At 43.2% G+C, this 25,121-nt stretch overlaps 1 protein-coding gene across 1 annotated transcript; it reads left to right on the forward strand.

Moving 5' to 3' along the window:
- The first annotated feature begins 43 nt into the window (after positions 1 to 43).
- LOC144510748 (kelch-like protein 24) lies at positions 44 to 23,577 on the forward strand. The gene is given in 10 exon segments (XM_078240547.1): positions 44 to 85; positions 4,212 to 4,908; positions 7,331 to 7,517; positions 10,705 to 10,851; positions 13,547 to 13,675; positions 15,678 to 15,854; positions 17,485 to 17,631; positions 19,489 to 19,654; positions 23,267 to 23,366; positions 23,368 to 23,577. Coding segments are annotated over 9 exon segments (1,803 nt in total). The 5' UTR covers positions 44 to 85; positions 4,212 to 4,224; the 3' UTR covers positions 23,434 to 23,577.
- The last annotated feature ends 1,544 nt before the right edge of the window (positions 23,578 to 25,121 follow it).

Below are 25,121 nucleotides of genomic sequence, written 5' to 3' on the forward strand. Positions count from 1 at the left end.
GGAGCTAAACTGGCGGAAATAAGAGCTGGCGGCTGGTTTCCGTTTCCGAGCAGAGCTCTAGTGAAGGAGTAGGTAGCTCAGCCAGGTAGGTACTGCAGCCTGGGTGATTGACAGCTCGCCTCCGGGGACTCACATTCACTCACTCACCCACAGACAGAGCGGGGCTCCGGGCGCTTACACTCACCCACAGACAGAGCGGGGCTCAAGGCGCTTACATTCATGCTGTAAATTAATAGGTGCAACAGCCCAGCTGGTGTCTTATTGCAAAAAAAATGGGTCAAATAACATTTGAAAGCCGCCCCACTAGGCAATGGCGAGGGGAGATTTTAGAGAGAGGGAGACGGGGTAATTTTGGGCTGTTCTCTAGTCGTTTCAAGGTGCACACGGTCAGGTACTTCTTACTTGTTGCATTGAGTCGATGATCCCACCATCACTTTCCCCAGTTAATGCTGTGTTTGTGCGCCTGTCTAATTGTCCATTACTTAAACTCGGCGTGTTAGTAACAGCGCGCAGTTGTGTATATATATGCGGTACACCATGTATTGTAACCATTAGTGCGTGTGTAGTGAGGCAATTGTATTCTCTTCCATCCTTTTGAAAGTCGCATTGTTTTCAATTTGGAATGAATAGCGTTTGCCACATACTGCCGTGATGTAATGTTGATTTTTTTTTGAGTTGCCTCATTCTGTTAGAAAGTTATTGTGATGGCAGATTGCAACACTATCTCTCCCTACCCCCACCATGCAGATGGTTAGAGGGAACTCTCAGGAATCCTGCTACCATCTCACTGCAGGCTGGCATTAACCAAACTGCTACGTGTTAATGTTGTGTAGGTTCGAAATTAACGTGAGGTGCCAGGAGCTCTGGGTCACTTTGCATTCCTTGCCTTGATTGACTTCTAGTTCTTATGTTGATGGGCGATATTCCAATAACTCTTGCATACCAATAAGGATCAGGGGTAGGCAATTCAGCTCCTTGAGCCATCGCTGCCATTTAATAAGCTGATTAACATACTCAAATCTGCATCCCTCCTATCACACTCTTGCTTACCAACAATCTGTCCGCTTCTGCCTTTTTAAATATTTGACGCTCTGCTTCCACTGCCTTTTCAGGAAGTGTTCCAAAGATTCACCACCCTCCCAAGAGAGAATTTCACCTCGGTCTTAAATGGATGACCACTTAACAATGAATTGTTTAAAAGCAGCAGTCAAATGCTCCAACAGCTGATAACTTGTGTTTATGTAGTGGCTCTTAATGTAATAATGTCCTGGGAGTGCCTCACAGGAGTGTTATCAGGTAATATTAGGACAGATGTCCAAAGCTTCGTCAAAGAGGGAGATTTAAAAGAGTGTCTTAACAGAGGAAAAGGTTTGGGTGGTGGGAGAGAGAATTTCAGAGCTTGGGGCTCGGGCATAACCAGGATTTATTAAATTGGAAGAACACCAAGATTTCTGATGGTTATGTATTTGGAAAAGGTTCGAGAGGTAGGGTGTGAGGCCATGGGAGGGAAAGATTAGAAAACAAGGATGAGTTTTAAAATTGAGGTGTTGCTTTACTGGGAGCCAGTGAGGGCCAACAAGCATGGAGTAATGGATGAACAGGAGTTGGTATGAGGAAGCTTTCAGGCTGCAGAGTTTTCCATTCCCTTCCTTCGAATTCCTGTTCCTTCTCTCCTATCAAAACCAGGAGCTCTCTGTCTTCCTTATGTTAAACTCCTGACAGTCAATAGTCAATCTTTACTTGGTTTTAGATTTAATCGCAGATTACAAATTTATAGCTCCTAACTCCACAAACCCAACACCAGTGTCTCTTTACATGTGCTCAAGTATTCATCTAAAGAATGCTCTCCATCTGTACATATCGATGTTAATACACTACTAGCTTTCAGATTAGCTTTCTGGGTTTGCAACAAGATCTGTAAATGATTTTAATAAGAGTATTGACCTGCTGTGGAGGTATTTGTACTTGCAGCTGGGATGTATCTGTTGTTTAGCTTTTTTAGTGACAATTTTGATTTTCTGCTGTTGGGTATGGTTAGTCCCAGGATGGGTAACGGTTGGACAGATGTTTGGGTATGGTTAGTCCCAGGATGGGTAACGGTTGGACAGATGTTTGGGTATGGCTAGTCCCAGGATGGGTAACAGTTGGACAGATGTTTAGGTATGGTTAGTCCCAGGACAGGTGAAGGTTGCACATGAAAAGACACTTGCTTTTGTTTCTGCCCTGATGCCTCCCATATTTCTGTTTTGTATCCAAAAATAAGGGAAAGGTTCTGTTTAAAAGGTGTTTTTAAAAATGTAACAGAAATGGAGTAAAACAACACTTCCTGGGTCCCCAGCCAGAGCTCAGCATCTTCCAATAATTCAAATGTGAAGGGATCTCCTCTTCTTTCAGCTGATTCCTGGCTAAAGAATACAGGCCCCTTATTAATGAGGGGGGCTTCATCAGCACGAACAGTTGAATTTGTGCCTCTATGCCGTGTCTCATTGGGGTACAGTCCCATGAGTGTGGTCTTTATTTCAGAACCTCACACTTGCTGTCAGTCTCAGCAATGATCACTGGGTCATCTATGAAATGACCGAGCATTCTATTCAGTATCAGCCTCTACAAATCTACAAGCACTTCAATTCAATAATGTTCCCCTTGGGGCAACAGGGGATGGGCAATAAGGCTGGCTTTGCCAAAAATGGCTACATTTGCAGAATGAAATGGCTAAAACTAAAACCAGAAGGGTGCACGTTATATCCCATTAAAGTAGTGAGATGTCATGGCGTCAACCTTGGGACAGCTACAGACTATAATCTCTACACCTGCTTTTCATGTCACAAAGCCCATAACTGAAGATAATTCTATTTAATCCTTCAAATGGGGAAGTAATCCACCTCTAAATAGCGGTGCCTCTGTGGGGAGCTCTCTGGCTTGAGTCATGTGGTTATGGGTTAGAACCTCATTCCATCAGTTGGTATACGATCTGCCCATAACTTGCTGCATCTACTAGAATCCTTTGAAGATGTAACTAGTAGAGTTGACCAGGGAGAACCAGTGAATGTGGTTTATTTAGACTTTTCAGAAGGCTTTTGACAAGGTCTCACACAGCAGACTATTATGTAAAGTTAAGGCACATGGGATTGCAGGAAGTGTCTTGAGATGGATAGAAAGCTGGTTAGCAGATGGGAAGCAAAGAGTTGGCATAAATGGGTATTTTTCTGATTGGCAGTCAGTGACTAGTGGGGTTCTGCAGGGATCTGTCTAGATCCCCAACTGTTCACATTATATATTAATGATTTGGAAGAGGGAATTAAATGTATTATCTCCAAATTTGCAGATGATACAAAGTTGGGTGGGAGGGTGAGCTGAGATGGAGATGTTTCAGCGTGATTTGGACAGCTGAGTGTGTGGGCAGATGCAGTTAAATGTGAGGTTATCCACTTTGGTAGCAATAATAGGAAGATAGATTATTTTGAATGAATGTAAATTGAGAGAGGTGGATACTCAGTGACACCTTGGTGTCCTCATGCATCAGTCGCTGAAGGTAAAGCATGCAGGTATAGCAGGCAGTAAAGAAGGCAGATGGTATGTTGCCTTCATAAAGCAACAATTTGAGTATAGGAGTAGGGATGTTTTACTGAAATTACATAGGGTGTTGGTGAGGCCATACTTGGAGTATTGTGTGCAGTTTTGGTGTCCTTTATCTGAGGAAGGATGTCCTTGCTATAGAAGGAGTACAGTGAAGGTTTACAAGGCTGATGGCAGGTCTGTTATATGAGGCATGACTCAGTCGGTTAGGATTATATTCATTGGAGTTTAGACTGGGAGGGGATCTCATAATTTTATAAAATAATAACAGGATAGATTCAGAAAGGATGTTCCTGATGGGGTGAGCTCATTTGCTGCTCTTCCGCCAATGTTATTGTCTGACTGTGCCTGAATTATGTGGTCAAGTTTCTAGAGTGGGACTTGAACCTTTAACTTCTGATTCTGAGGGGAGAGTGCTACCAATGACATCAGGATTAGTACCATTCTATGCAATGGCTCTTAGCAGCAGAATAATACACCGCTTTGCAATATATAAACTCTTCCAAAGCAGCACAATGGGCTGAATGCCCTGCTATACTGTGATACATTGGTTAATCTTGTACCCTCTGATGTTGTGTTGCCATGTGGAGATCTGTTGGCTATTTAAGCTATTAATGTTTCACTTATTTGACAAGGCACTTTGGGGCGATGGATAATATGGAACCACTCACTGAGGACACAGGGAGTCCCTTGGAGTGTGAGGACTACATGTTTCTTGAATCAGAGCATTCGAGTAAAGTTCTGGATGGACTCAACAGCCTGCGACTGAACAATGCTTTCTGCGATGTTATTCTGTGTTGTGACGGTCAGGAATTCCCCTGTCACCGTATCGTGCTGGCCTCCTTCAGTTCCTACTTCAGGGTCATGTTTTCTACAGATCTGGTTGAGTCCCGGCAGGAGCGTGTGGCGATAAATGGTGTCGAGCCACAGATGGTGGGTTTGTTGGTGGTATATTCCTACACTGCCCGCGTGCTCATTACGAGAGCCAATGTCCAGGCCCTGCTGGCAGCTGCCAACCTATTGGACATCATGCCCGTGCGGGAAGCCTGCTGCAAGTTCATGGAGCGGCAGATGGATGAAACAAACTGCGTGGGCATCCATTGCTTTGCCGAGGCCCACTCCTGTGTGGAACTGCAGACAAAGAGTCTGAATTATATCCTGCAGCATTTCAACGTGGTTCAGATGCAGGAGGAGTTCCTCTCACTCTCGGCAGAGAAGCTGACGGAAATTATCGCCAGCGACGACCTAAGCATCCCCTCGGAGGAGATGGTCTTCGAAGCTGTCGTCCTCTGGTTGGAAAAGGATCCCTCGAGAAAACAGAACTTTGAGAAGGTAAGGGTATTGTCGAAGTCCTAACCTCTTCGCATTGAGGTGTTTAAAATTTGAGTGCCGGGAGGAGTTTTATATCAGAGGGTGGTCTACAATGAGGAGTTATGGGTGCACGATTAAATAGAAAGATTTGGGACAGAGGAAAACACATTTTCCCTACACCGGAATGTCCCCAAACTCAGTTAGTGATTCAAGCAAAGACAGAGTCAACATTTTAAGTATAGGTTTGATAGTGTACTGTCTGTGTGGAGGATAAACGCCATCACATAGGGGGCTGTGTGGCTTGTTTCCATATTATTTCTATGTAATTTAATTCTAAGGAGTATTTGGCACTAGCAATTTCATATAGAATAAGACCGCAGATATGGACGTCCCTCAAGTTTGCCCCAGTTCTTGGAGCAGGCCACTCACCTGCTCTTTCCTTGTATCTCTGCAATTTCCTTTCTCCCAGGTATTCCTAATGTTTGTAGATTAACTTCCAACAGGAACAGCAAATTGGATCTGATCTGTCATTTCCCTAGTTTTGTTATTTTCTGAATCTCAATCTTTGGATCACTGCATTCCACCATTTCTGGCTTCTTTGTACATCTCCAGTTTTAATCACTTCATCGTTTATGGCTGTGTCTTCAGTTGCTGGACCCCAAGCTCTGAAATTCCCTCTCTAATCCTCTTGTATCTCTCTCTCTCTCAGCCATCTGCTATTTCCTCCCTCAAAAATTAATAGCTTTCTTATGATGTGCTTTGTGATGTTTTGCTATGTTAAAGATGCTATATAAATGCAAGTTGTTTGTTTCTCTTTTTTGGAGATAGAGATTAGGTCTGGATTTTTGAGCCTCTGAGCAACCACATTTTTATAAAACTGGGGATCGTTCTTGTGACTGGTATCATGGTAATGTAACTTGCACATGAATGATACTAATCTGTAATTTAATCGACCGATCAACCACTAAAAGGATGTCCAAAAAGCAAGAAAAGTTACTGACTTAAGATGGCTGCCACAAGTCATCTGATATTGCAAGACTAGTCATTGGAAAGTTCCATATTTGAATTATAACACTGAACTTTTTCTTTGAGTCCTTTACTGATATCTGTGGCAAATTTTTCTCCACCGTGATCTTAAAGTTCCAGGAGTGGAAGCCCCATGAGAGACAAATTTACTTTTAAAACATATAATCTGTTCTTCCAGATTTTGTATCCGAGATTCCTTTTGATGACAATTCATTATCTGTGTTGGATTTTTAATGCAATTAGAGATAGGAGCTTGTAGATGCATCTTTGGCAGCTTTTTAATGACTTGCATACTGTAATGAAGGACTTTAAAAAAAAAAAATGGTTACTCCAGTTATATGAGCTTTCTCCCCACTGTGATTTTAGAAGGTATTTGTTTGGCTGATGTCTGAACAGACTGTGGCTATTATCCCATGGCCTATAATGTCCCAGACGTTAGCTTCTGAATGATTCATCAAGATAGATAATGAAAACATTTATTGTCCTGTTAGACTTCAATTCACTTGAGAGGTAACCTTCTAGAAATGCAAAAAAAGATCCAGAGCAGTTTCAGTAAATGTTTTCAAGTAGTTCTTGACATCATGAGAATGTTATGGCACGTCTGAATTGTAATTCACGTTGGAACTTTCCAGAAACTGGTCAACTTGCAATGCCAGACACCCGGGTGACTTGGGGCAGCCATCTTCAATCTGTGAAATTTACAGATTGTTCATGCACAATATGAATCATTGTGACACTGGTTATTGTCCCTTTGACATGAATATCTGCACCCCCAATTTAGGATTGCTTGGTTATATATTTGGAACAATTCCAAGAAACAATTTATTTGTTCTGTTTCTGTCCTTCCATTATTTTCTTCCACAAATTCTCTGTAGTTAGCTTCCATGGTGAGGGTGATTTGATACCGTGTGCCTACACTTACTGTGCAGATAGTGAGGTAGGAACAGTGCCTGATGCTAGTGAAGACTGTCTACTGGTCATCCAAGTCAATCTCATAATTTTGGAATTAAGATGGAGATGGTTCTCAGTCTAGTAATTATTCACCTCTCCAATGTTATATTGAGCACCCTGCATATCTGCTATTTCCACTTGTTGAAATCAAAAGATGTAAAGCTTAATTTAGTAGATCACACCCATAATCTACTGATCTAGCCGCCGCCTTTTTAAATGTGGCTCAAAAACCACCTCCCCCAACCAGTTAAACAGATTCTATAACTTGCTGATTAACAGGAGTAGGGTCACTGAAACATTAAAGGATACCATCCAGCTCCTTGCACATGAGCATGTACAGAGGAATGTTATTTGATCTATTGCTTCCAGACTGGGATTAGGGGAGAATTGGGTATATTTTTGACAACAGTTTACTTTATTTGTATAGGAAATTGCAATCACAATCTTTCTTTTAAAAACCTTTCAGGTATTGGAGCACATTCGTCTGCCCTTAATTAGCCCTTATTACATCCACGATGTCGTCGAGTCACTGAACATCATCCAGGAGTCTCTTCCTTGCCAGCGATTGATTTCCGAAGCAAAGGACTACCTCTTGTTACAAGACAGACGTGGGGAACTCTACAGCTCCAGGACCCGTCCTCGCAGGTCGACAGGTCAGTGCAGCTGTCAACTGACACTTGTAAAAGCAAGGACTTTGGCTATAAAGTGTTTTAAGACGTCCTATGAAATATCTTTCAAAGTGCAGTCACTGTTGTAATGTAGGAAATGTGTACAGCAAGCTCTCGCAAACAGCAATGTGATAATGACCAGATAATCTCTTTGTGATGTTGATTGGGGAGTAAATATTGGCCAGGACACTGGGGCAAACTCCTCTGCTGCTCCCCCTGGCATTTTCTTATGCCTGCCTGAGACAGCAGATCTTGGTTTGGGGTTTATTAAAAGATAGCTTTCCCACATTGCAGCTCTCCCTCAGTACTACATCGGGAGTGTTGGCCTGGATGATTTGGTCGAGTGGGACTTGTGCCCATAACCCTGTATCCCAGTGGTTATAATAGAAAAATGATCTCCAATTGTTATCTCTTCCACCTTCTTCCATCAGGAAAAAGATACAAAGTCTGAGGTCATGTACCAAACCGACACAAGAACAGCTTCTTTCCTGCTGCCATCAGACTTTTGAATGAACCTACCTTGCATTAAGTTGATCTTTCTCTACACCCTAGCTGTAACTGCTACATTCTGCACTCTCTCATTTCCTTCTCTATGAATGGTATGCTTTGTCTGTATAGTGCGCAAGAAGCAATACTTTTCACTGTATACTAACACATGTGACAATAATAAATCAAATCTACATCTTATTAATACTGACTCGATGGACCAAAGGGCTGCTTCTACACTGCATGATTCTAACAAAATAATTCTTTACTTCTGGCCAGTCAACGTTAGAAACATGCATTCAATTAGAAATGGGGACAGGAGTAGGCCATTCTGCCCCTCTAGCCTGTTTTGCCATTCAAACTTATGGCCTCGATTCCACTCTCCTGCCTACTGCACTACTGCCTTGGCCAACCCTGGGGAGTTTTGGAAGATTCTAAGCAATACAGCTACTACTTTATAGGGGACTCATCAGCCTTTATTCCCGTTAGTTTTCTGAGGACTTTCTCTCTAGTGATTATTTTAAGTTCCTCTTTTCCTTTTGTTCCCTGCTGTTACACTATTTTTGGGGTGCTTTTTGTACCTTCCATTTTAAAGCAAATACAAAACGTTTCCTAATTTTCCACTATTAATTACCGAGTCTCATAGCTTTAAGGGATCAACACTCCTTTTAGCTAGTCTTTCCTTTTTATATACTTGTAGAAGCTTCTCTTGTTTTAGTCATTTTTTTTTGCAAATAAACCACTCCCAGTGGCTTCCTTTGCTATTTCTTAACTCCTCCCAGACTGTTTCTAGATTTTCATTCTTTGAACCAAGCTATCTTCTTACCGCTGGACTGATCTCATTCTTTATTAACAGAGCTATCCCACCTTTTTTCATTTCTTCCCAATTTTCTGAAATGTCAAATATTCCTTCATAATACTTCAGATCCCAGCTGTGGTCTCTCACAGCTATCATTTTACTCTGTGCTATCAATTCATCCATCCTATGAAAGCTGTGGCCTCAAGAGCCTTAAATTCTGTCTTTTTACCATTTCTAAAAGTAAAGTTTGTTTTAGTCACAAGTAAGGCTTGCATTAATACTGCAATGAAGTTACTGTGAAATTCCCTAGTCGCCACAGTCTGGCACCTGTTCGAGACAATGCACCTAACCAGCACATCTTTCAGAATGTGGGAAGAAACCGGAGCACCCGGAGGAAACCCACGCAGACACAGGGAGAACGTGCAAACTCCTACTCTGACCTTATTTGCTGGTGCACTCTTGCACTTGTACGCTCTATCTTGTCCTGTCCAAAAAAAAAAGCAGAACAAGCCCAATTAATGTCCCATCAGTTTACTCTCCATCATTTGTGATTGTGCGATCTTTTGCAACTCCCAAAGGGAGCAGACAGGATCTTGGTTTAATGTCTTATCCAAAAGACTGTGCCTCCAACATTGCAGCACTTGCTCAGTACTGCACTGGGAATATCAACCTAGAATCTGTGCCTAAGGCTTATGAGTGGGACTTGAACTCACAACCTGAAGGCTCAGAAGGTGAGAATATTACCCACTGAACCAAGGCTGATGTGCATGTTGTGATGCTGCACTGTTGTAAACAGAAAGCAAGAGAGTGTGTGTTTCATTTTCCTGAAATGATGATTTAAACTGAGCTGAGTTACTAACAAAAAAATTCCCCTTTTTTTATAAAAGGTTCATTCTTGAGAGATTTTCTGTATCTAAATAACTACTTTTCCATCTCCTTCCTCGACTTTCCCCACCCCTATATTTTCACCAAGAACTCAAAGTACAGAACAAATGGTATCTGCTCGGGAAATCCTGCCGCTCCCTCCTGAGGGTCATTGTCCAATTGTAATCATGGTTTCAGTAGAGGGAGTATAGTGCAATTTGAAACACCTGTGGGATTGAGCCCGCCCCCACACTAACTAAATAGTGAACTCATCAGTATCGGTGCAAACTTTACAACCCACTGCCCTTTAACTCATCAAATTCACAGTCAAGTTTCAAGGTGGTCACAGTGCATTTTTTTAAAATTAAGTTTTAATCTGGCCCAGATGCCCTTGGCAGTGTTGTCCCAGGATTTGTCTGGGTCCTCTGTGGCCTCTCTTGTACAAGGTCAAACTGTGGAACTCACCCTGTGGCCTGCTTTTTTGGATTAGACTGAAATACTTGTGCAGTGTGGGGAGAAGGTTGCTGGCAATGTCAGCTGTTAATAGATCCTACTCTTATTCATTGCTTTCTCTTTGTCCAGTCTTATTCGCTCCACATCCCTCCATTTTGACCATCCCAGTGCAGTACTGTGGGAGTGTTTCACTGTCAGAGGTGCCTTTTTTTTTCAGAAGAAACATTAAACTGAGGTTCTCTCTGAATGCAAATGATCCCATGGCTCTAGTTTAAAGAAGAACAAGAGGAATTCCTCCTGGTTTCCTGACCCATATTTGTCCATCAACCAACACCCACTAACATAGATTATTGAATCACTGTTTGTGAGAACTTGCTCTTTCTGTGCCCAAATTAGCTGCTGTGTTCCCCACACGACAACAGCGATGACCCTTCTTCAAAAATACTCCATTGCCTGTGAAATTCTTTGGGGTGTCTTGGGGTTGTGAAATGTGCACCGGAAGTCTGTCTTTATACCAGTTCTGGGTGGTTTAATGTTTTAAGAATAGTATTGGCTGTTTTTCTGTTCCAGGTACAACTGAAGTGATAATTGCAGTTGGAGGGGAAGATGATAAAGTGGTTCTTCGCAGTGTGGAAAGCTTTGATCCCATTGGCCGTCAGTGGAAATGCCTTGCCTATTTGCCCTTTGCTGTTAGTAAACATGGACTTGTCGCATCAGGTCTGCTTGAGATGAATCTTTCATCACTGTCTATGTTCAGTCAAATTGAGTTTAAGGTTAAAGTTTATTTATTAGTGTCACAAGTAGGCTTACGTTAACACTGCAATGAAGTTACTGTGAAAATCCCCCTAGTCGCCACATTCCGGCACCTGTTCGGATATACTGAGGGAGAATTTAGCATGGCCAATGCACCTAACCAGCGCGTCTGTCAGACTGTAGGAGGAAACCGGAGCACCCGGAGGAAACCCACGCAGACACTGGGAGAACATGCAGACCTCACACAGACGGTGACCCAAGCCGGGAATCGAACCTGGGTCCCTGGCGCTGTGAGGCAGCCGTGCTAACCACAGTGCCACCCCTTGCTGAATATTTTCCAAGGTTTCACAGAACCTTTTTAACGGGAATTAGTGATGCCATCCATAATATTATTATTTGTAGATATGGGGTCAAAAACAGTGAATGAACACAGGAGAGATACAGCACAGAAACTGGCCATTTGGCCCAATCAGTCCCTGGTGTTTATGCTCCACTTGAACCTCCTTCCATCTTTTCTGACCGAAATCCATCAATGTAACAGATTAATTCCCTTCTCCCTCATTTGCTAGTCTAGCGCCCCCTCTGTACTCTTCATTTCAACCACTCTGCTAACAAGTTCCACATTCTCGCCACTCTTTGGGTGAGCAAAGAACCAAGTTGTTTTTGAATTCTTGTTGGATTTCTTAGTCGCTATCTTAGTTTATTCACTCTATCAGAACCATTCATAAGTTTAAATAATGTTTCCAGGTCACCCCTGCCCCCAGCCTCCCTTTTTGATAGAGGAAAGAGATCCTGCCTCATGCATTTCAGATAGCATCCTTGTAAATCTCTGCATTGTCTCCAATACCTCATTATATTATAGTGACCAGAGCTGCATGCGGTGCTAAAGTGCAGTCTAACCAAGGTTGTGTATACATATTTAGCATAATTTCCCTACTTTTGATCCTGTCCTTCTAGAAATCTATGCTTAGTGTGACTCTGACCTATGGTACAATGTTTAGTGATTGGTACCTTTGTTCCTCTACCCCACCTAGACTTGCAGCTCCCAGGTAATAAATAACCTCCCTATTCTTCCCAGCCAAATGCACTACTACATACTTTATCTGGGATCTGAGTTGCACTTCATTCTGCAAGTTTATTATTGTCCTCCTATAGTTTGCAATTCTTCTCTCAACTTGATGTGGTAGACTACGTATTTTCCCAATTACATTGATTAAATAATTGTCCACATTTTGTGGAAAAGTTGAACCCCTTTCACTCCTCCCTCGCCATGCCTCGAGTTTTGTTTTGTCTTTCTCTCCTCATCCTGTGGACTGCGTCTCATTTGGAGCCACGGTCCCACTGGTTGATTCTTAACAGATTATATTTTGCAGCAAGAATAATCAGTGGCGGAAAGACTCCATTTGGCTTTCCAAAATTCTCAATTATGTGAACCTTCTGATGGCAAATCACTGAGCAGTTTGGATGTCCATGATCATTTTAAATGGGCAGTCTTTGGATCTGATCGTACTTTAGGGGGAAGAATGAATGGAATGGGTGGATTTAAAAAATAATAGGATGTTAAATTGAGGGAAAGTCTAATAACAAAAAGGTTGCTAACATTCCCTGATCACTTAATATTTGGAATGGTTTATACAATTGGTTTATTAAAGCATTTCCACCTAGAGCATGAGAGGTCCCAGGGGAGTAAGCTCTTAGTGAAACATCCTAGGTTGACAGAGGGAGCAGCTTATTTAAAATTTATTTAGCTGTTTGGTGCTGCTTGTTGACGTATGGGCAGCTGTGAAGTCAGCTGCCTTATTGTTCATCTCCTTGTAATCTGTGTCATCTATTGCAAGCTCAGTTCAATTGCTAGCACATTCTTTGTCTCCAATTTAAGAACTAGGAGCAGGAGTAGGCCATCTGGCCCCTCGCGTCTGCTCTGCCATTCAATAAGATCATGGCTGATCTTTTCGTGGACACAGCTCCACTTACCCACCTGATCATTTCGTTCCTTTACTGTTCAAAAATTTATCTATTCTTGCCTTAAAAACATTCAACGAGGTAGCCTCAACTGCTTCACTGGGTAGGGAATTCCATGGATTCACAACCCTTTGGGTGAAGAAGTTCCTCCTCCACTCAGTCCTAAATCTCCTCTCCCTTATTTTGTGGCCATGTCCCCTAGTTTTAGTGCGCCACCTGCATTTATGTAGCGCCTTAACTTGAGTAAAATGCCCCAAGATGCATCACGGGAGTGTCATCATATAAAATATGACACTGAGCTCCATACAGAGACTTGGTATGAGCTGGTGAAAATGAGGGCAAAAAGATTTTATGGGGCAATTTAAAGGGGCTTTGACGTGGAGAGGTTCAGGGAGGGAATTCCAAAGGGGTCCATCTTTATAAAACAAAGGGGAAATTATTAACCTGTGGTCTGCGGTCCCACAAAGGGTATACATTTTGTTCTGCTTTAGACGCTGCCCAAGAACACGAGTGTAATTATTGGAACGAGCAAAAATTCAATGGGAGAAATGCTGATCCTGGCATTTTCCAACACTGGATTTTTTGTTTGCTATTTGAGCTTGCTGTGTAATACCCACAAGCATTGCAGCTTGTGCTGGGCCTGTAAATTTATCCAATCGGAATGACTGGATGAGTTTGACTGTCTTTCTTTGCTTAGGTTCTACCCTTTACTTGGCTGGAGGAGAATTTCCGGATGGTTCTGCGAGTAAAGAGATGTGGCGCTACGACCCGTGTTTTGATATGTGGCACGAGATGGCAGCAATGAATGTGGCACGTTCTGAACTGGGTAATTGCATTTATCAAACATGTCTCTAACACTTGTACCTTCACTTCCCTCCCTTTAAGTTGTCTGTGTGCATCTATACAGTGAGTGAAGGTGACTGTCAGTTAGCGCCTCCTGCAGGATGGGCCTGGCTCAGCATTCAGGCAATGTGGACACTTTTTTTTTCTTGAGTGAGGATTCAGTTAGGAATGATATTTTGAAACACTTTTTATTTAGGGTATGGGATGTCTTAACAAGGTCTTGGGGTCAGATGTTTGAAACCTGTAACCATGACAGCAGTAGATAAGACCACTCACGACTGGTCAACCTGATTAATGGTTACGTCACCTATCTGCCTCCAGACTGCCAGTGGCTTTGGAGGGGAACAGGATCCCTCAGGGGAGAAAATGCCATCAAAAGGCTTATGAGCTAAATGAATGAAACAGCAACCTGCAAGGGACAAAGCCCCAGTACAGAACAAGCTCACTGGGTGAGTGACTCTGATGTAAATCATAGAATCCCTGCAGTGCAGATTGAGGCCATTCGGCCCATTGAGTCTGCACCGACTGCAATCCCACCCAGGCCCTATTCCCATAACCCCACATATTTACCCTGCTAATCTCCCTGACAGTAGGGTCAATTTATCATGGCCAATCCATCTAATCTGCACATCTTTGGATTGTGTTAGGAAACCGGAGCACCCGGAGGAAACCCATGCAGAACGTGCAAACTCCATACAGACAATGACCCAAGCCGGGAATCGAACCTGGGTTCCTGGCGCTATGAGGCAGCAGCGCTAACCACTGTGCCGCCCCTTTGTAATATCAACCAGCTTCCCTTCATTAGTGTAACTGGGACATCCTTGGAATCTAGGAATGGGTGAAGTCAGTACTCCTCCATTGTCGTTTTCAGTTGGATTTGTTTCTGATCCTCTTGACATCAGAATGCTGACTGCACAAAGCAAGCTTGTCTGAGACATGGGGGGTGGGTGCAGGGGGCATCTCTTGTTTTAGTTAAACTTCCTTGAACGTTGGGGTCAAGATGAAGTGAAGTCAGGGCTGGGGAATAGTTGTGCATTGAATGTTCACCTTCTGGTTGTGGTGTTGCTGAATGGGGTGAAGCTCCTTTTAATGTGCCTCACAACCACTCCCTGATGTTTCTAATTGTATGACTGGCACGCTTGTTCCCAAGTTGGTGCATTGGGCAGCTGGATGGTGACTACACCAGGCTGAATTGTCATGCTGAATCCACATAGCCACTGACCCACAGGAGACTTCCATTCTATTGACTTTTTAAAAAAGGACATTGTTAGCAAGGCTGGTGTTCATGGCCCATACCTAGTTGCCCCGAGAAGGTGGTGGGATTTCTTCTTTGACTGTTGCATGCAACATTTTGATATGTGTCTTGCTGGGCAACTAGGTTGGTGTGGAACTGGAGTCAACAAACCAGGTAAGGACGGCAGGAGGCACCAGTGAGTCAGTTAGGGTTTTGGACAATTTCACAACTTCATGGACTCTTCTTTATTTTCAAATTCTCAAAATGCGATGGTGGGATTTGAACTTGTATTTTCTGAGTTATTAGTGCACACAAGCGCACACCCCTCAAATCTGCATTTGATGTATCAGGAGTTGAGTTGGTGGTAATACGGTTTGGAGTTGTATTGATCATAGAAACATAGAAGATAGGAACATGAGGCCATTTGGCCCTTTGAGCCTGCTCCGTCATTCATCACGATAATGGCTGATTCAATAGCCTAATGCTGCTTTCTCCCCATAATCTTTGATCCCATTCGCCCCAAGTGCTATATCCAGCCGCCTCTTGAATACATTCAATGTTTTGGCATCAACTACTTCCTGTGGTAATTAATTCCAAAGGCTCACCACTCTTTGGGTGAAGAAATGTTGCCTCAACTCCATCCTAAATGGTCTACCTCGAACACTCAGACTGTGACCCCTGGTTCTGGACTCCCCCACCATTGGGAACCTCATCCCCACATCAACCATTTTCGCCTCTCTCTCTCCCGCAGGACTTGCCATGTTGGATGGCTTTGTTTTCGCCGTGGGGGGCTGGGAAGGATCATCGAGACTAGATTCTGTGGAATGCTATAATCCCCACACAAACACCTGGCACTTCCTGGAATCCATGAAGATGGCAGTGACAAGTCCGGCTGTGGTGGCTCTTCATGGACTCTTGTATGTAGCAGGTAAAATAAATTGATATTTATTGTAAGGTGTGGGACATAGTTTGGTAGGTCTTTAAGGTATACATAGACTTGTGTAGTTCAAGAGTTAATAGTTATTAACTACTAGAAATTATAGATGTAGCAAAGGTCCAAACCAGGAGCTGTCTCCATGCGTTCTGTCCGATCATGCGTAGGGGAGTCAGTTAGCTCAGTTGGCCAGATAGTTGGTTCATGATGCTGAGCGACGCCAACAGTGCAGGTTCAATTCCTGTACCGGCTGAAGTTATTCATGAAGGCCCCACCTTCTCAACCTTCAATCACCACCAGTCAGCTCTGTCTAAGGGGAGAACAGCCGATGCTTCTCTGGGACTGTGGCACCATTTCATTTTCTCTTGCACTCTGTGGGTGATACTCAGTTGTACGTCAACTCTGTGGCCCATATACGATATTATTCTGATCCCTGTTGGACTCAGCAGTGATAGTAACCTCATTGCGTGAAGTTATTTAAAAAAAACAAAGGACTTGCTTTTTCAAGACTCTGTATTTCATTGGCTGCAAATCGCCTGGACTGCACCGCCTTTTTCAGTTATCTAAAAAATCTTTTGCTACAGTTTTGTTTGCACTTCAGTCCCACACTCCTGATCTACGGGCACTTGGTGTGGAGCGCGACAGGGCAGGAGGAGGACCTCCTCATTAACCTGGGTCTGGCTAAACCCATCATCGCTCGGTCCAGGCAGCAGGTGATTGAAGGGGTTGTCTGACCCTCTACCATGGCTACTTCCATGGCTGGATGTCCCTGGGGAGCATGCAGTGTCCAGTGGCACCATCGAGACCTTCCGCACCCCTTGAACACCCCAGGGACTGAGGTGACTTACCGATCCCTTTAAAAACATTTTAGTAAGATGTTTTAAGTTTTTCCATTTGTAATATTTCTTTTAATGAAGGCAGTATCCCTTTAAGGGGCTGTTCTTTTTACCTCGTCCCTCAATTTGGTTTAATTGGTTTATCCAAAAGAGTTGGAACCCGTGTCTGACCACTGTTGTGATATAAGTTTTGGACCAGTTTGCTCATAGCAAGTTCCCACAATGGTGAGTTACCATTTTCCTCAACTGGTTGGAGGTTATTTGGGGTGAGATTTTCCAGCACCCCAGTTCTTGCAAAAGTGGCCCATTTCCTGGTTTGTCTTTTTTATAATTGGTTGGCTGTTGACCAAGTTTTGCCTCCTCTGGATAGAGTAAAGGCAGATTGTGGAGAGTTGAAGAGACAACATGGGGGGATTTGGATATTATGCACCTTTTTAGTTATGAAGCTTCCATCCACCTTTACCTCTGTGTGTCTTTGTGCCCTTTGGCCAATGGACAAGATAGATTTGAACACTCCTGTGAAATCTGTTGCCGATTTTTGGTCATGTTTTTGACTTCAGTGTTGAACATTGGAGGCTGAGGTATGTGGTGTGAGGGGAAACAGCACTCCCGCTGGCTGAAACAAAAATAGCATCAGTTTTCACATTAATGAGTTGGACATTTATCTGGGACAAATGGGGATGGAAGGAAACGTTTGCAGGAAAAAACGACCAGTACTACAAATTTGAATACTTGAAGGTTTGTTGAAGTTGGTGAAATGTGGTGGCTAATGAGGTTTGCCTTTGCAGGGGGAGCAGTGTTAGAGGATGGCGATGGGATGGATCTGGTTCAAGTGTACAACCCTAAAGTCGACTCCTGGTTCGAGGTGGCTCCAATGCAGATTCCACGCTCTGGTTCAGCTGCCTGTGTCCTCCAAGGAAAGATTTATGTCATTGGTAAGAAGTGAGAAAAGATTATCTGTATTTCGATCGCCCCCTTCAGACCTTGTGTCCCAGAGCACAATATGGCCAAGTACTCGCAAAGGCTCCTTCGTCCAACGTCCCTGTGCTCACTGGCTCCCTGTTTGGCATTACCTCCATTTTTAACATTTTCAGCCTTTCCTTCAAGTCCCTTCATCTTGTCTCTCTTACCCAACCCTCCCGGATCTCTCTGCTCTCCATTCTTGATCTCTTTCAGATCCCTAATTTACTGGTTTTCATCACTGCACCATTGGTGGCTGTACCTTCACCTGCCTAGTTCCTAAGCCTTGCAATTCCTTCCTCAATCCCCTCTCATCTTTAACTTGCTCCTCAAAACCTACCTCTTTGATCAAACTTGGGCCACCTATCTAATATCTCCTTTTATGAGGCCTGATAATTCTCTTGCAAAGTGCTTAGATGACAGCATAAGAAGCAGGAGTTAGCCATTTGGCCCCTCGACCCTACTCCACCATTCAATAAGATCATAGCTGATCCGGTTATGGTCTCAACTCCACTTTCCCGCCTACCTGTCTCCCATAACTCTTGACTCCCTTGTTGGCTAAAAGTCTTGTCATTCAGCCTTCAATATATTCATAGAGCCAACCTCCCCTGCTCTCTGTGGAAGAGAATTCGAAACATTAATGACCCTCAGAAGAAATTCCTCTTCTGTCTTATTTTGAACCTGTTTCCCCACTCCCATGAAGGGAAGCATTCTCTCAGCATCCACCCTTTTGAGCTCCGTCAGAATCTTGCATGTTTCAATAAGATGTTAAAGGTGCTGCATAAATGCAAGTTATTGTTGCTGTTGACTCCAAAATCATAAGTGCAGTTCCATCATATTGATTTTTAAGTACGAACAAGAAAACTGGTGTAAAATCAACAGTTATCTGAATCCAGTACAATCCAATTGATTTGGATCAGACTTTATACACAACTGTACTGTTTAATGTTGTCCCATTGTAGTTTTAAAAAATTCTTTCTTGGGACGTGGGCAGCATTGGCGAAGCCAGCATTTATTGTTGCAGCTGAGAGTTGACCACTGTTGTGGGTCTGGAGTTGCATGTAGGCCAGACTGGGTAAGGATGGCAGATTTCCCTCCCTAAAGGACATTAGTGAGCCAGTTGGGCTTTGACAATCGAACAAACAATGATAAGTCTCAATAATGGTGACCATGCAACTCCCAGATTTATTAATTGAATTTCAGTTTCACCAGCTGCCACCGTGGGATTTGAACCCCCTTTTCCCAGACCATTAGCCTGGGCCTCTGGATTATTAGTCCAGTGACGTTACCACTAAGCCACTGTCTCTCCTAGATTACGATCAGCTGCATTATAATCTTGCTACATTGATTTGGGAAGAACTGTTATGTTGCTTGTCTACGAAAAACCTGGGGTAGGAATGTTTGGGAGGGTGAATCTGATGATGATGGTGCATTTTGGAGATGGAATTGGCAGACTACAGCCTGCAAGAGGTGTGTGTATCTTTGAGTGTTAGTGGTAAGGTTGGTAGGTATTGCTCACCCTTGGTTACCATGAGGAGGTGGTGGTGAGCCTCCTCGAACTGTCGGGGAGGAGAATTGTAGTTTCTTGGAATGTGCCCTCTGGTTAAGGGAGCCGGGTTAAGTTAACACTGGTAAACTGCTCCATGCCATTGTGCTCTTCTATGTGATTGGCTTGGTGCTATAGAGTGGATCCAACACAAACTGTGCCTGGCAGAAAGGTTGGGGAAGGGTTAATGCCCTCTCCTGGATGGTAACAGTGGGAGTGAGGTACTTGTGTTTGGGAAATGACAATAAACATGCTGAGTGTGCAAGTTAATGCATCCCCGCTCCAGGTGGCTGGCACGCTTCGACGGAGAACACCGATAAGGTGGAGCAGTATGACCCCAAGACCAACACATGGAAGATGTGCGCCCCCATGAACGAGAGACGCTACCGGCCAGGGGTGGCTGTGATTGATGGCAAGATCTATGTATTGGGAGGAGAAGAAGGGTGGGATCGGTACGTGCAAGCAGTCCCATCATTGAATTAAATAATTGTTGATCTGTATTGTAGTGATTCAGCCAAACCCCAGTTTCCCACTCCATGAAGCCCATGAGGAGATCTATTGATAATCCCCTATGGCCTCCATGACCATCATAACACGTATCTTAGACCATTTATCTGCCTTGGTTCAGTTTTGTAACTGTTAACACCCTTGTCCAACAAAAATCTATCACACTCGGCTTTAAATGGAGGAGAAAGTTCCAAATTTCATCTATCCTTTGTAAACTTGGAAACTGGCTTAGTTTATGTCTGGCAACACTGAACTAGAACCAAAATGGATAACCTCTCGCTTATCCATGTTAAACTCCCATTTGTCAAATTTTGCTCCTTCACTTAACCTGTCCATTTGCAAATTTCTTATTTAATTATCGCAACTTGCTATCCCACCTATTTTAGTGCCATCTACAAATTTGGCCAAGTCATTAATGTACATAGAACATAGAACAGTACAGCACAGAACAGGCCCTTCGGCCCATGATGTTGTGCCGAGCTTTGTCTGAAACCCAGATCAAGCTATTTCCTCCCTATCATCCCGAAGTACTCCATGTGCCGATCCAATAGCTTCTTAAATGTTTCTAAAGTTTCTGACTCCACTATCACTGCAGGCAGTCCATTCCACACCCCAACCACTCTGAGTAAAAAACCTACCTCGGACATCCTTCCTATAATTCCCACCATGAACCCTATAGTTATGCCCCCTGGTTACCGCTCCATTCACCCGAGGAAATAGTCTTTGAACGTTCACTCTATCTATCCCCCTCATCATCTTATAAACCTCTATCAAGTCTCCTCTCAACCTCCTCCGCTCCAAAGAGAAAAGCCCAAGTTCCCTCAACCTTTCCTCATAAGACCTACCCTCCAAACCAGGCAGCATCCTGGTAAATCACCTTTGCACTCTTTCCAGTGTCTCCACATCCTTCTTGTAGTGAGGTGACCAGAACTGCACACAATATTCCAAATGTGGTCTCACCAAGGTCCTGTACAGTTGCAGCATAACCCCACGGCTCTTAAACTCAAACCCCCTGTTAATGAACGCCAACACACTATAGGCCTTCTTCATGGCTCTATCCACTTGAGTGGCAACCTTCAGAGATCTATGGATGTGAACCCCAAGATCTCTCTGTTCCTCCACATTCTTCAGAACCCTACCTTTGACCCTGTAATCCACATTTAAATTTGTCCTACCAAAATGAATCACCTCGCATTTGTCAGGGTTAAACTCCATTTGCCATTTTTCAGCCCATCTCTGCATCCTATCTATATCTCTTTGCAGCCTACAACAGCCCTCCACCTCATCCACTACTCCACCAATCTTGGTGTCATCAGCAAATTTACTGATCCACCCTTTAGCCCCCTCCAAGTCATTTATAAAAATTACAAATAGCAGAGGATCAAGCACTGATCCCTGTGGCACTCCGCTGGTAACCGGTTTCCAGTCCGAAAATTTTCCATCCACCACTACCCTCTGTCTTCTGTTAGATAGCCAGTTACCTATCCAATCGGCCAAACTTCCCTCTATCCCACACATCCTTACTTTCTTCATAAGCCGACCGTGGGGGACTTTATCAAACGCCTTACTAAAATCCATGTATATGACATCAACTGCACTACCTTCATCTACACTCTTAGTTACCTCCTCAAAAAATTCTATCAAATTTGTGAGGCAAGACTTGCCCTTCACAAATCCAATGGAGATTGTAAATAGTTGGGGCCTGAGGACCAAACTCTGTGGCATCCCACTAGATACATTTTGCCAACCAGAAAAAGGCCCATTTATTCCAACTTTCTGTTGTTAGTCAATCCTCTATCCAAGCTAATAAATTACCCCTAATCCCATGTGAATGGATGTTGTGTGTTAACTTTGTGTGGGACCTTATCAAATGCCTTTTGGAAGTCCTGATATACTACATCGACAGGATCCCCATTATCCGCCTTGCTGATTACATCTTCGAAGCAACAAATTAGTCAAACATGATTTATCCTTCATAAAACCGTGCTGACTCTAATAGATTGCATTTTGAATATCCTGCTATTACTTCCTTAATAATGGATTCTAACAATTTCCCAATGAAAATGTTAAACTAATTTGGCTACATTTTGCATCCCTCCCTTCGAATAAGGGCATTATGTTAGCATTTTTCCAATCCACTGGAACCTTTCCTGCATCCAAAGAATTTTGGAATATTGTAACCAATGTTTCCACTATCTCAAATGCCACTTCCTTAAGACCCTAGGATGTAGGCCATCAGGCCTTGGGGACTTGCCTGTCTTCAATCCTAATAGTTTGCTAAGTACTTTTCCCTGGTGGTGATGGTTCCAAGTTCCTCCCTTTCTATAACCTCTGCATTTTCTGTTACTACTGGGATGGTACTCGTATCCTCCTGTGAAAACTAGTCCCTCGATCCAACTCCTCAAATACAAACCCCACTGGGAACCATGACTGAAACTTCAAGATAATTAATGGATTGGTTGTGAAGTGCTTTGATGTGGAAGGGCCTTTTTTTTTGCTGCATCTGGAGAAGAGTTAACATTAGAATGATTTAGTGTTTCAGCCATGTCTGCGCTCCCCACTATAAACTCCCCAGCCTCATCTTCCAGGGGACCAACATTCACTTTAGCTACTGTCTTCTCTTTTCCTTTATATACTTATAGAAGCTTTTGCTGTCCCTTTTTATATTTTGCACTTCCATAATTTACCTTTGCTCTTTTACTTTTTTAATGACCCTTTGTTGCTTAGCCATGGAAGTCTCTTCTCTTTCTCTCTTTCTCCCCCTCCGTCCCGGCATATTTAAGGAGATATTCAAGTCCTCCCAACCAAAATATATTCCACTGTTGATCAACTGTCCTACCTTTTAGTCTTCCTGCCTAGTCCATAGGGCCAAATCTATCCTCATGTCTATGTAATTTCTTTTGTTCAAATCCAGAATGTTAATGTGGGACTCCAGTTTATTGTCTCAAACTGAATTTGCAATTCTAGCATGCTATGATCACTCTTCCCTAAAGGATCCTTAACTGAGATCATTTATTAGCCCTGCCTCACTATATAACACCAAATCTAGAATAGCCTACTCCCTGATTGGTTCCACATTTGCTCCAAAAAAATAATCACTAATATATTCCATGAACTCTCCCTCCAGACCTCCCTTGCCAATTTGATTATTCTAGGCAATATGCAAGTTTTACTTCACAACCCTGCTCCAATCATTGTAGCACTAAAGGAGGCTGTTTGGCTCAACCAACCCACTCTGCTCTGGGCAGTCTGTCCCTTTCCCCTGCCCTATACTTGTAGCCCTGCAAATGCAGTTCCCTTGAGTCTGAGATTTAATTTGTATTGCAACTTTCATTGTACATATAAATTCTAATTTGTTAGTAAGAGTGAAAGGGAATATGCTGATTGTACTTGATAAAATCCTCTGTTCACTGCACAAACTGTGATCAAAGGAAAGGCTGCAACGCAATATTGTTTTGCTGATGTTTCTGATTAGCTGCAGAATTCCTCAAATGTCTCCTTTTAATCCAGTTTTACTATGTGCAAAATAAGTAATCTCTCCCTTTTATTGTTTGCAGATACCATGACACCATTGAGCAGTACAGTGAAGAAACAGGCAAATGGGAGATATTTGGAGAGATGCTTACAAGTCGCAGTTGGTTAAGTTGTGTTTCAGTGAAGATACAGAAAGATGCATGGCCCAGCCACACAGATGACCAAGAACATTGTGCGAATTGATGCGTGAATCTCCCATACTCCCACAGATATGTGCCATTATCAGCAACCTTGTGTAAAGGCTGCCAACTGCAATTTGCAAAATCAATATGTGAAATCTTAAAAGGGACAGCTAGTTAAACCAGGTGGTCACTCTCAGAAGCGCACTGAGACTTGACTTTCAACATTGCAGCCCAGGTAGTAACCTGGTGGAGCGAGACACAACCCTTTCATAAAACAGCCTGGATTTTGTAACATCTGTTTCCATATTGAAAACTGGGTGGTTCAATTTAACAATTGGGGGATCCAGGGAGGGGCAGGGAGGTGGGGGGGGCTCTTCGTCCAGCCCAGGTGGCAAGTTGAATGTTCCTTTCTGTTTTGTACAACCCAAAATCTCTGAAATGATTTGGCCTCCATTTGAGATGAGTTGACCATATTTTCATGGCAATGATACCCACTCCCTTATTTGGCTACTCTTGCTCTGCAAACAATTTTGCCAATGAAGTCAATTATTATTGTGGGGTTTTTTTTTTTGCCCCAACCACTGCGCTTCCCACAAACCTCAAATTATGGTGGTGTTTCTGCTGATTGTCTCCTGTATTTTGTTCCAGTCCCTCGATCCAACTCCTCAAATACAAACCCCACTGGGAACCATGACTGAAACTTCAAGATAATTAATGGATTGGTTGTGAAGTGTTTTGATGTGGAAGGGCCTTTTTTTTTTTGCTGCATCTGGAGAAGAGTTAACGTTAGAATGATCTGACTCATTCCTTCCTACAGTAGCATCCAGATGCAGAATATGAATTTCTTTGCATTGTATTCTCCTGCACTCCTTGCAGGTGCTGCACATGCTCCGAGTCCAGTTGTTTTCAAGTCTTGAACCATCTAGTCTGCTGCAAGTTTACAGCTTCGGTTAAAATCTCTCCATTTGTCCAAGAGAATGTTTTCAAACTTGTTCTCGCTGCAAGAAAGACTCCACTGACATGGGTGCAAAATGTTGTCTCCCATACGTAAAATGAGTTTCAGTCCAGCATTAAGGAAAGCCAGCCTCTCTGGTTTCCCATACTACTAAATGTCACTCGATTGCAAACTGGTTCCAGTAAGTACTCATTGCAAATACTGGTTCTTTTTTCTCCCTGGATATTTTGATCACGATTGTCTCATCTATTTGGTCACTAAAATTTTTACATCAATGCTGACCTGATCTGTTTTTTGAGAGATGGAAGAGGTGAAGTAACTTGAAGGAAGGTGGGGGAAGAGGGCAATGCCCTCATGGGTCACACTGCAAAGAAGGTTTCTTAAAATTTGAACCAAGTTAGCTGATTCCTGTGACATTGGTTAGGAATGTCCCAGTTGTTCATTGTGCCTTGGGTTTAGAAAAGATTTCTGCTCCTGCTCTCTCTACGGCTGCCCCTTCTAGAGGTTGGTGTGCCCACTTGACTGAGTATTGACCAGATTATTATTTGGCAGTTGGCCATAAGATAGCCTACTTGTTGTACACTACATGGAGGTATCAGTTTGCTGCTACCCTTTCGAACTATACCTCCAGAAGGAAACTAACTCTAATGTGGGGGAGGAGTTGGGGAATGCACTTTAGAAACTGCTAGAATAGGGGTTGGTTTATAATGGCTGTTGTGATTCAATTCTCTGCTCTCCTCCTTCCTCACCCCGCTGTTTTAATGTGCTTCTGTCAGCTAACTGAAAAACAGTGCATCGTTC

Source organism: Mustelus asterias, chromosome 23 (assembly GCF_964213995.1).
Source record: "Mustelus asterias chromosome 23, sMusAst1.hap1.1, whole genome shotgun sequence".
NCBI classification, from domain to species: domain Eukaryota; kingdom Metazoa; phylum Chordata; class Chondrichthyes; order Carcharhiniformes; family Triakidae; genus Mustelus; species Mustelus asterias.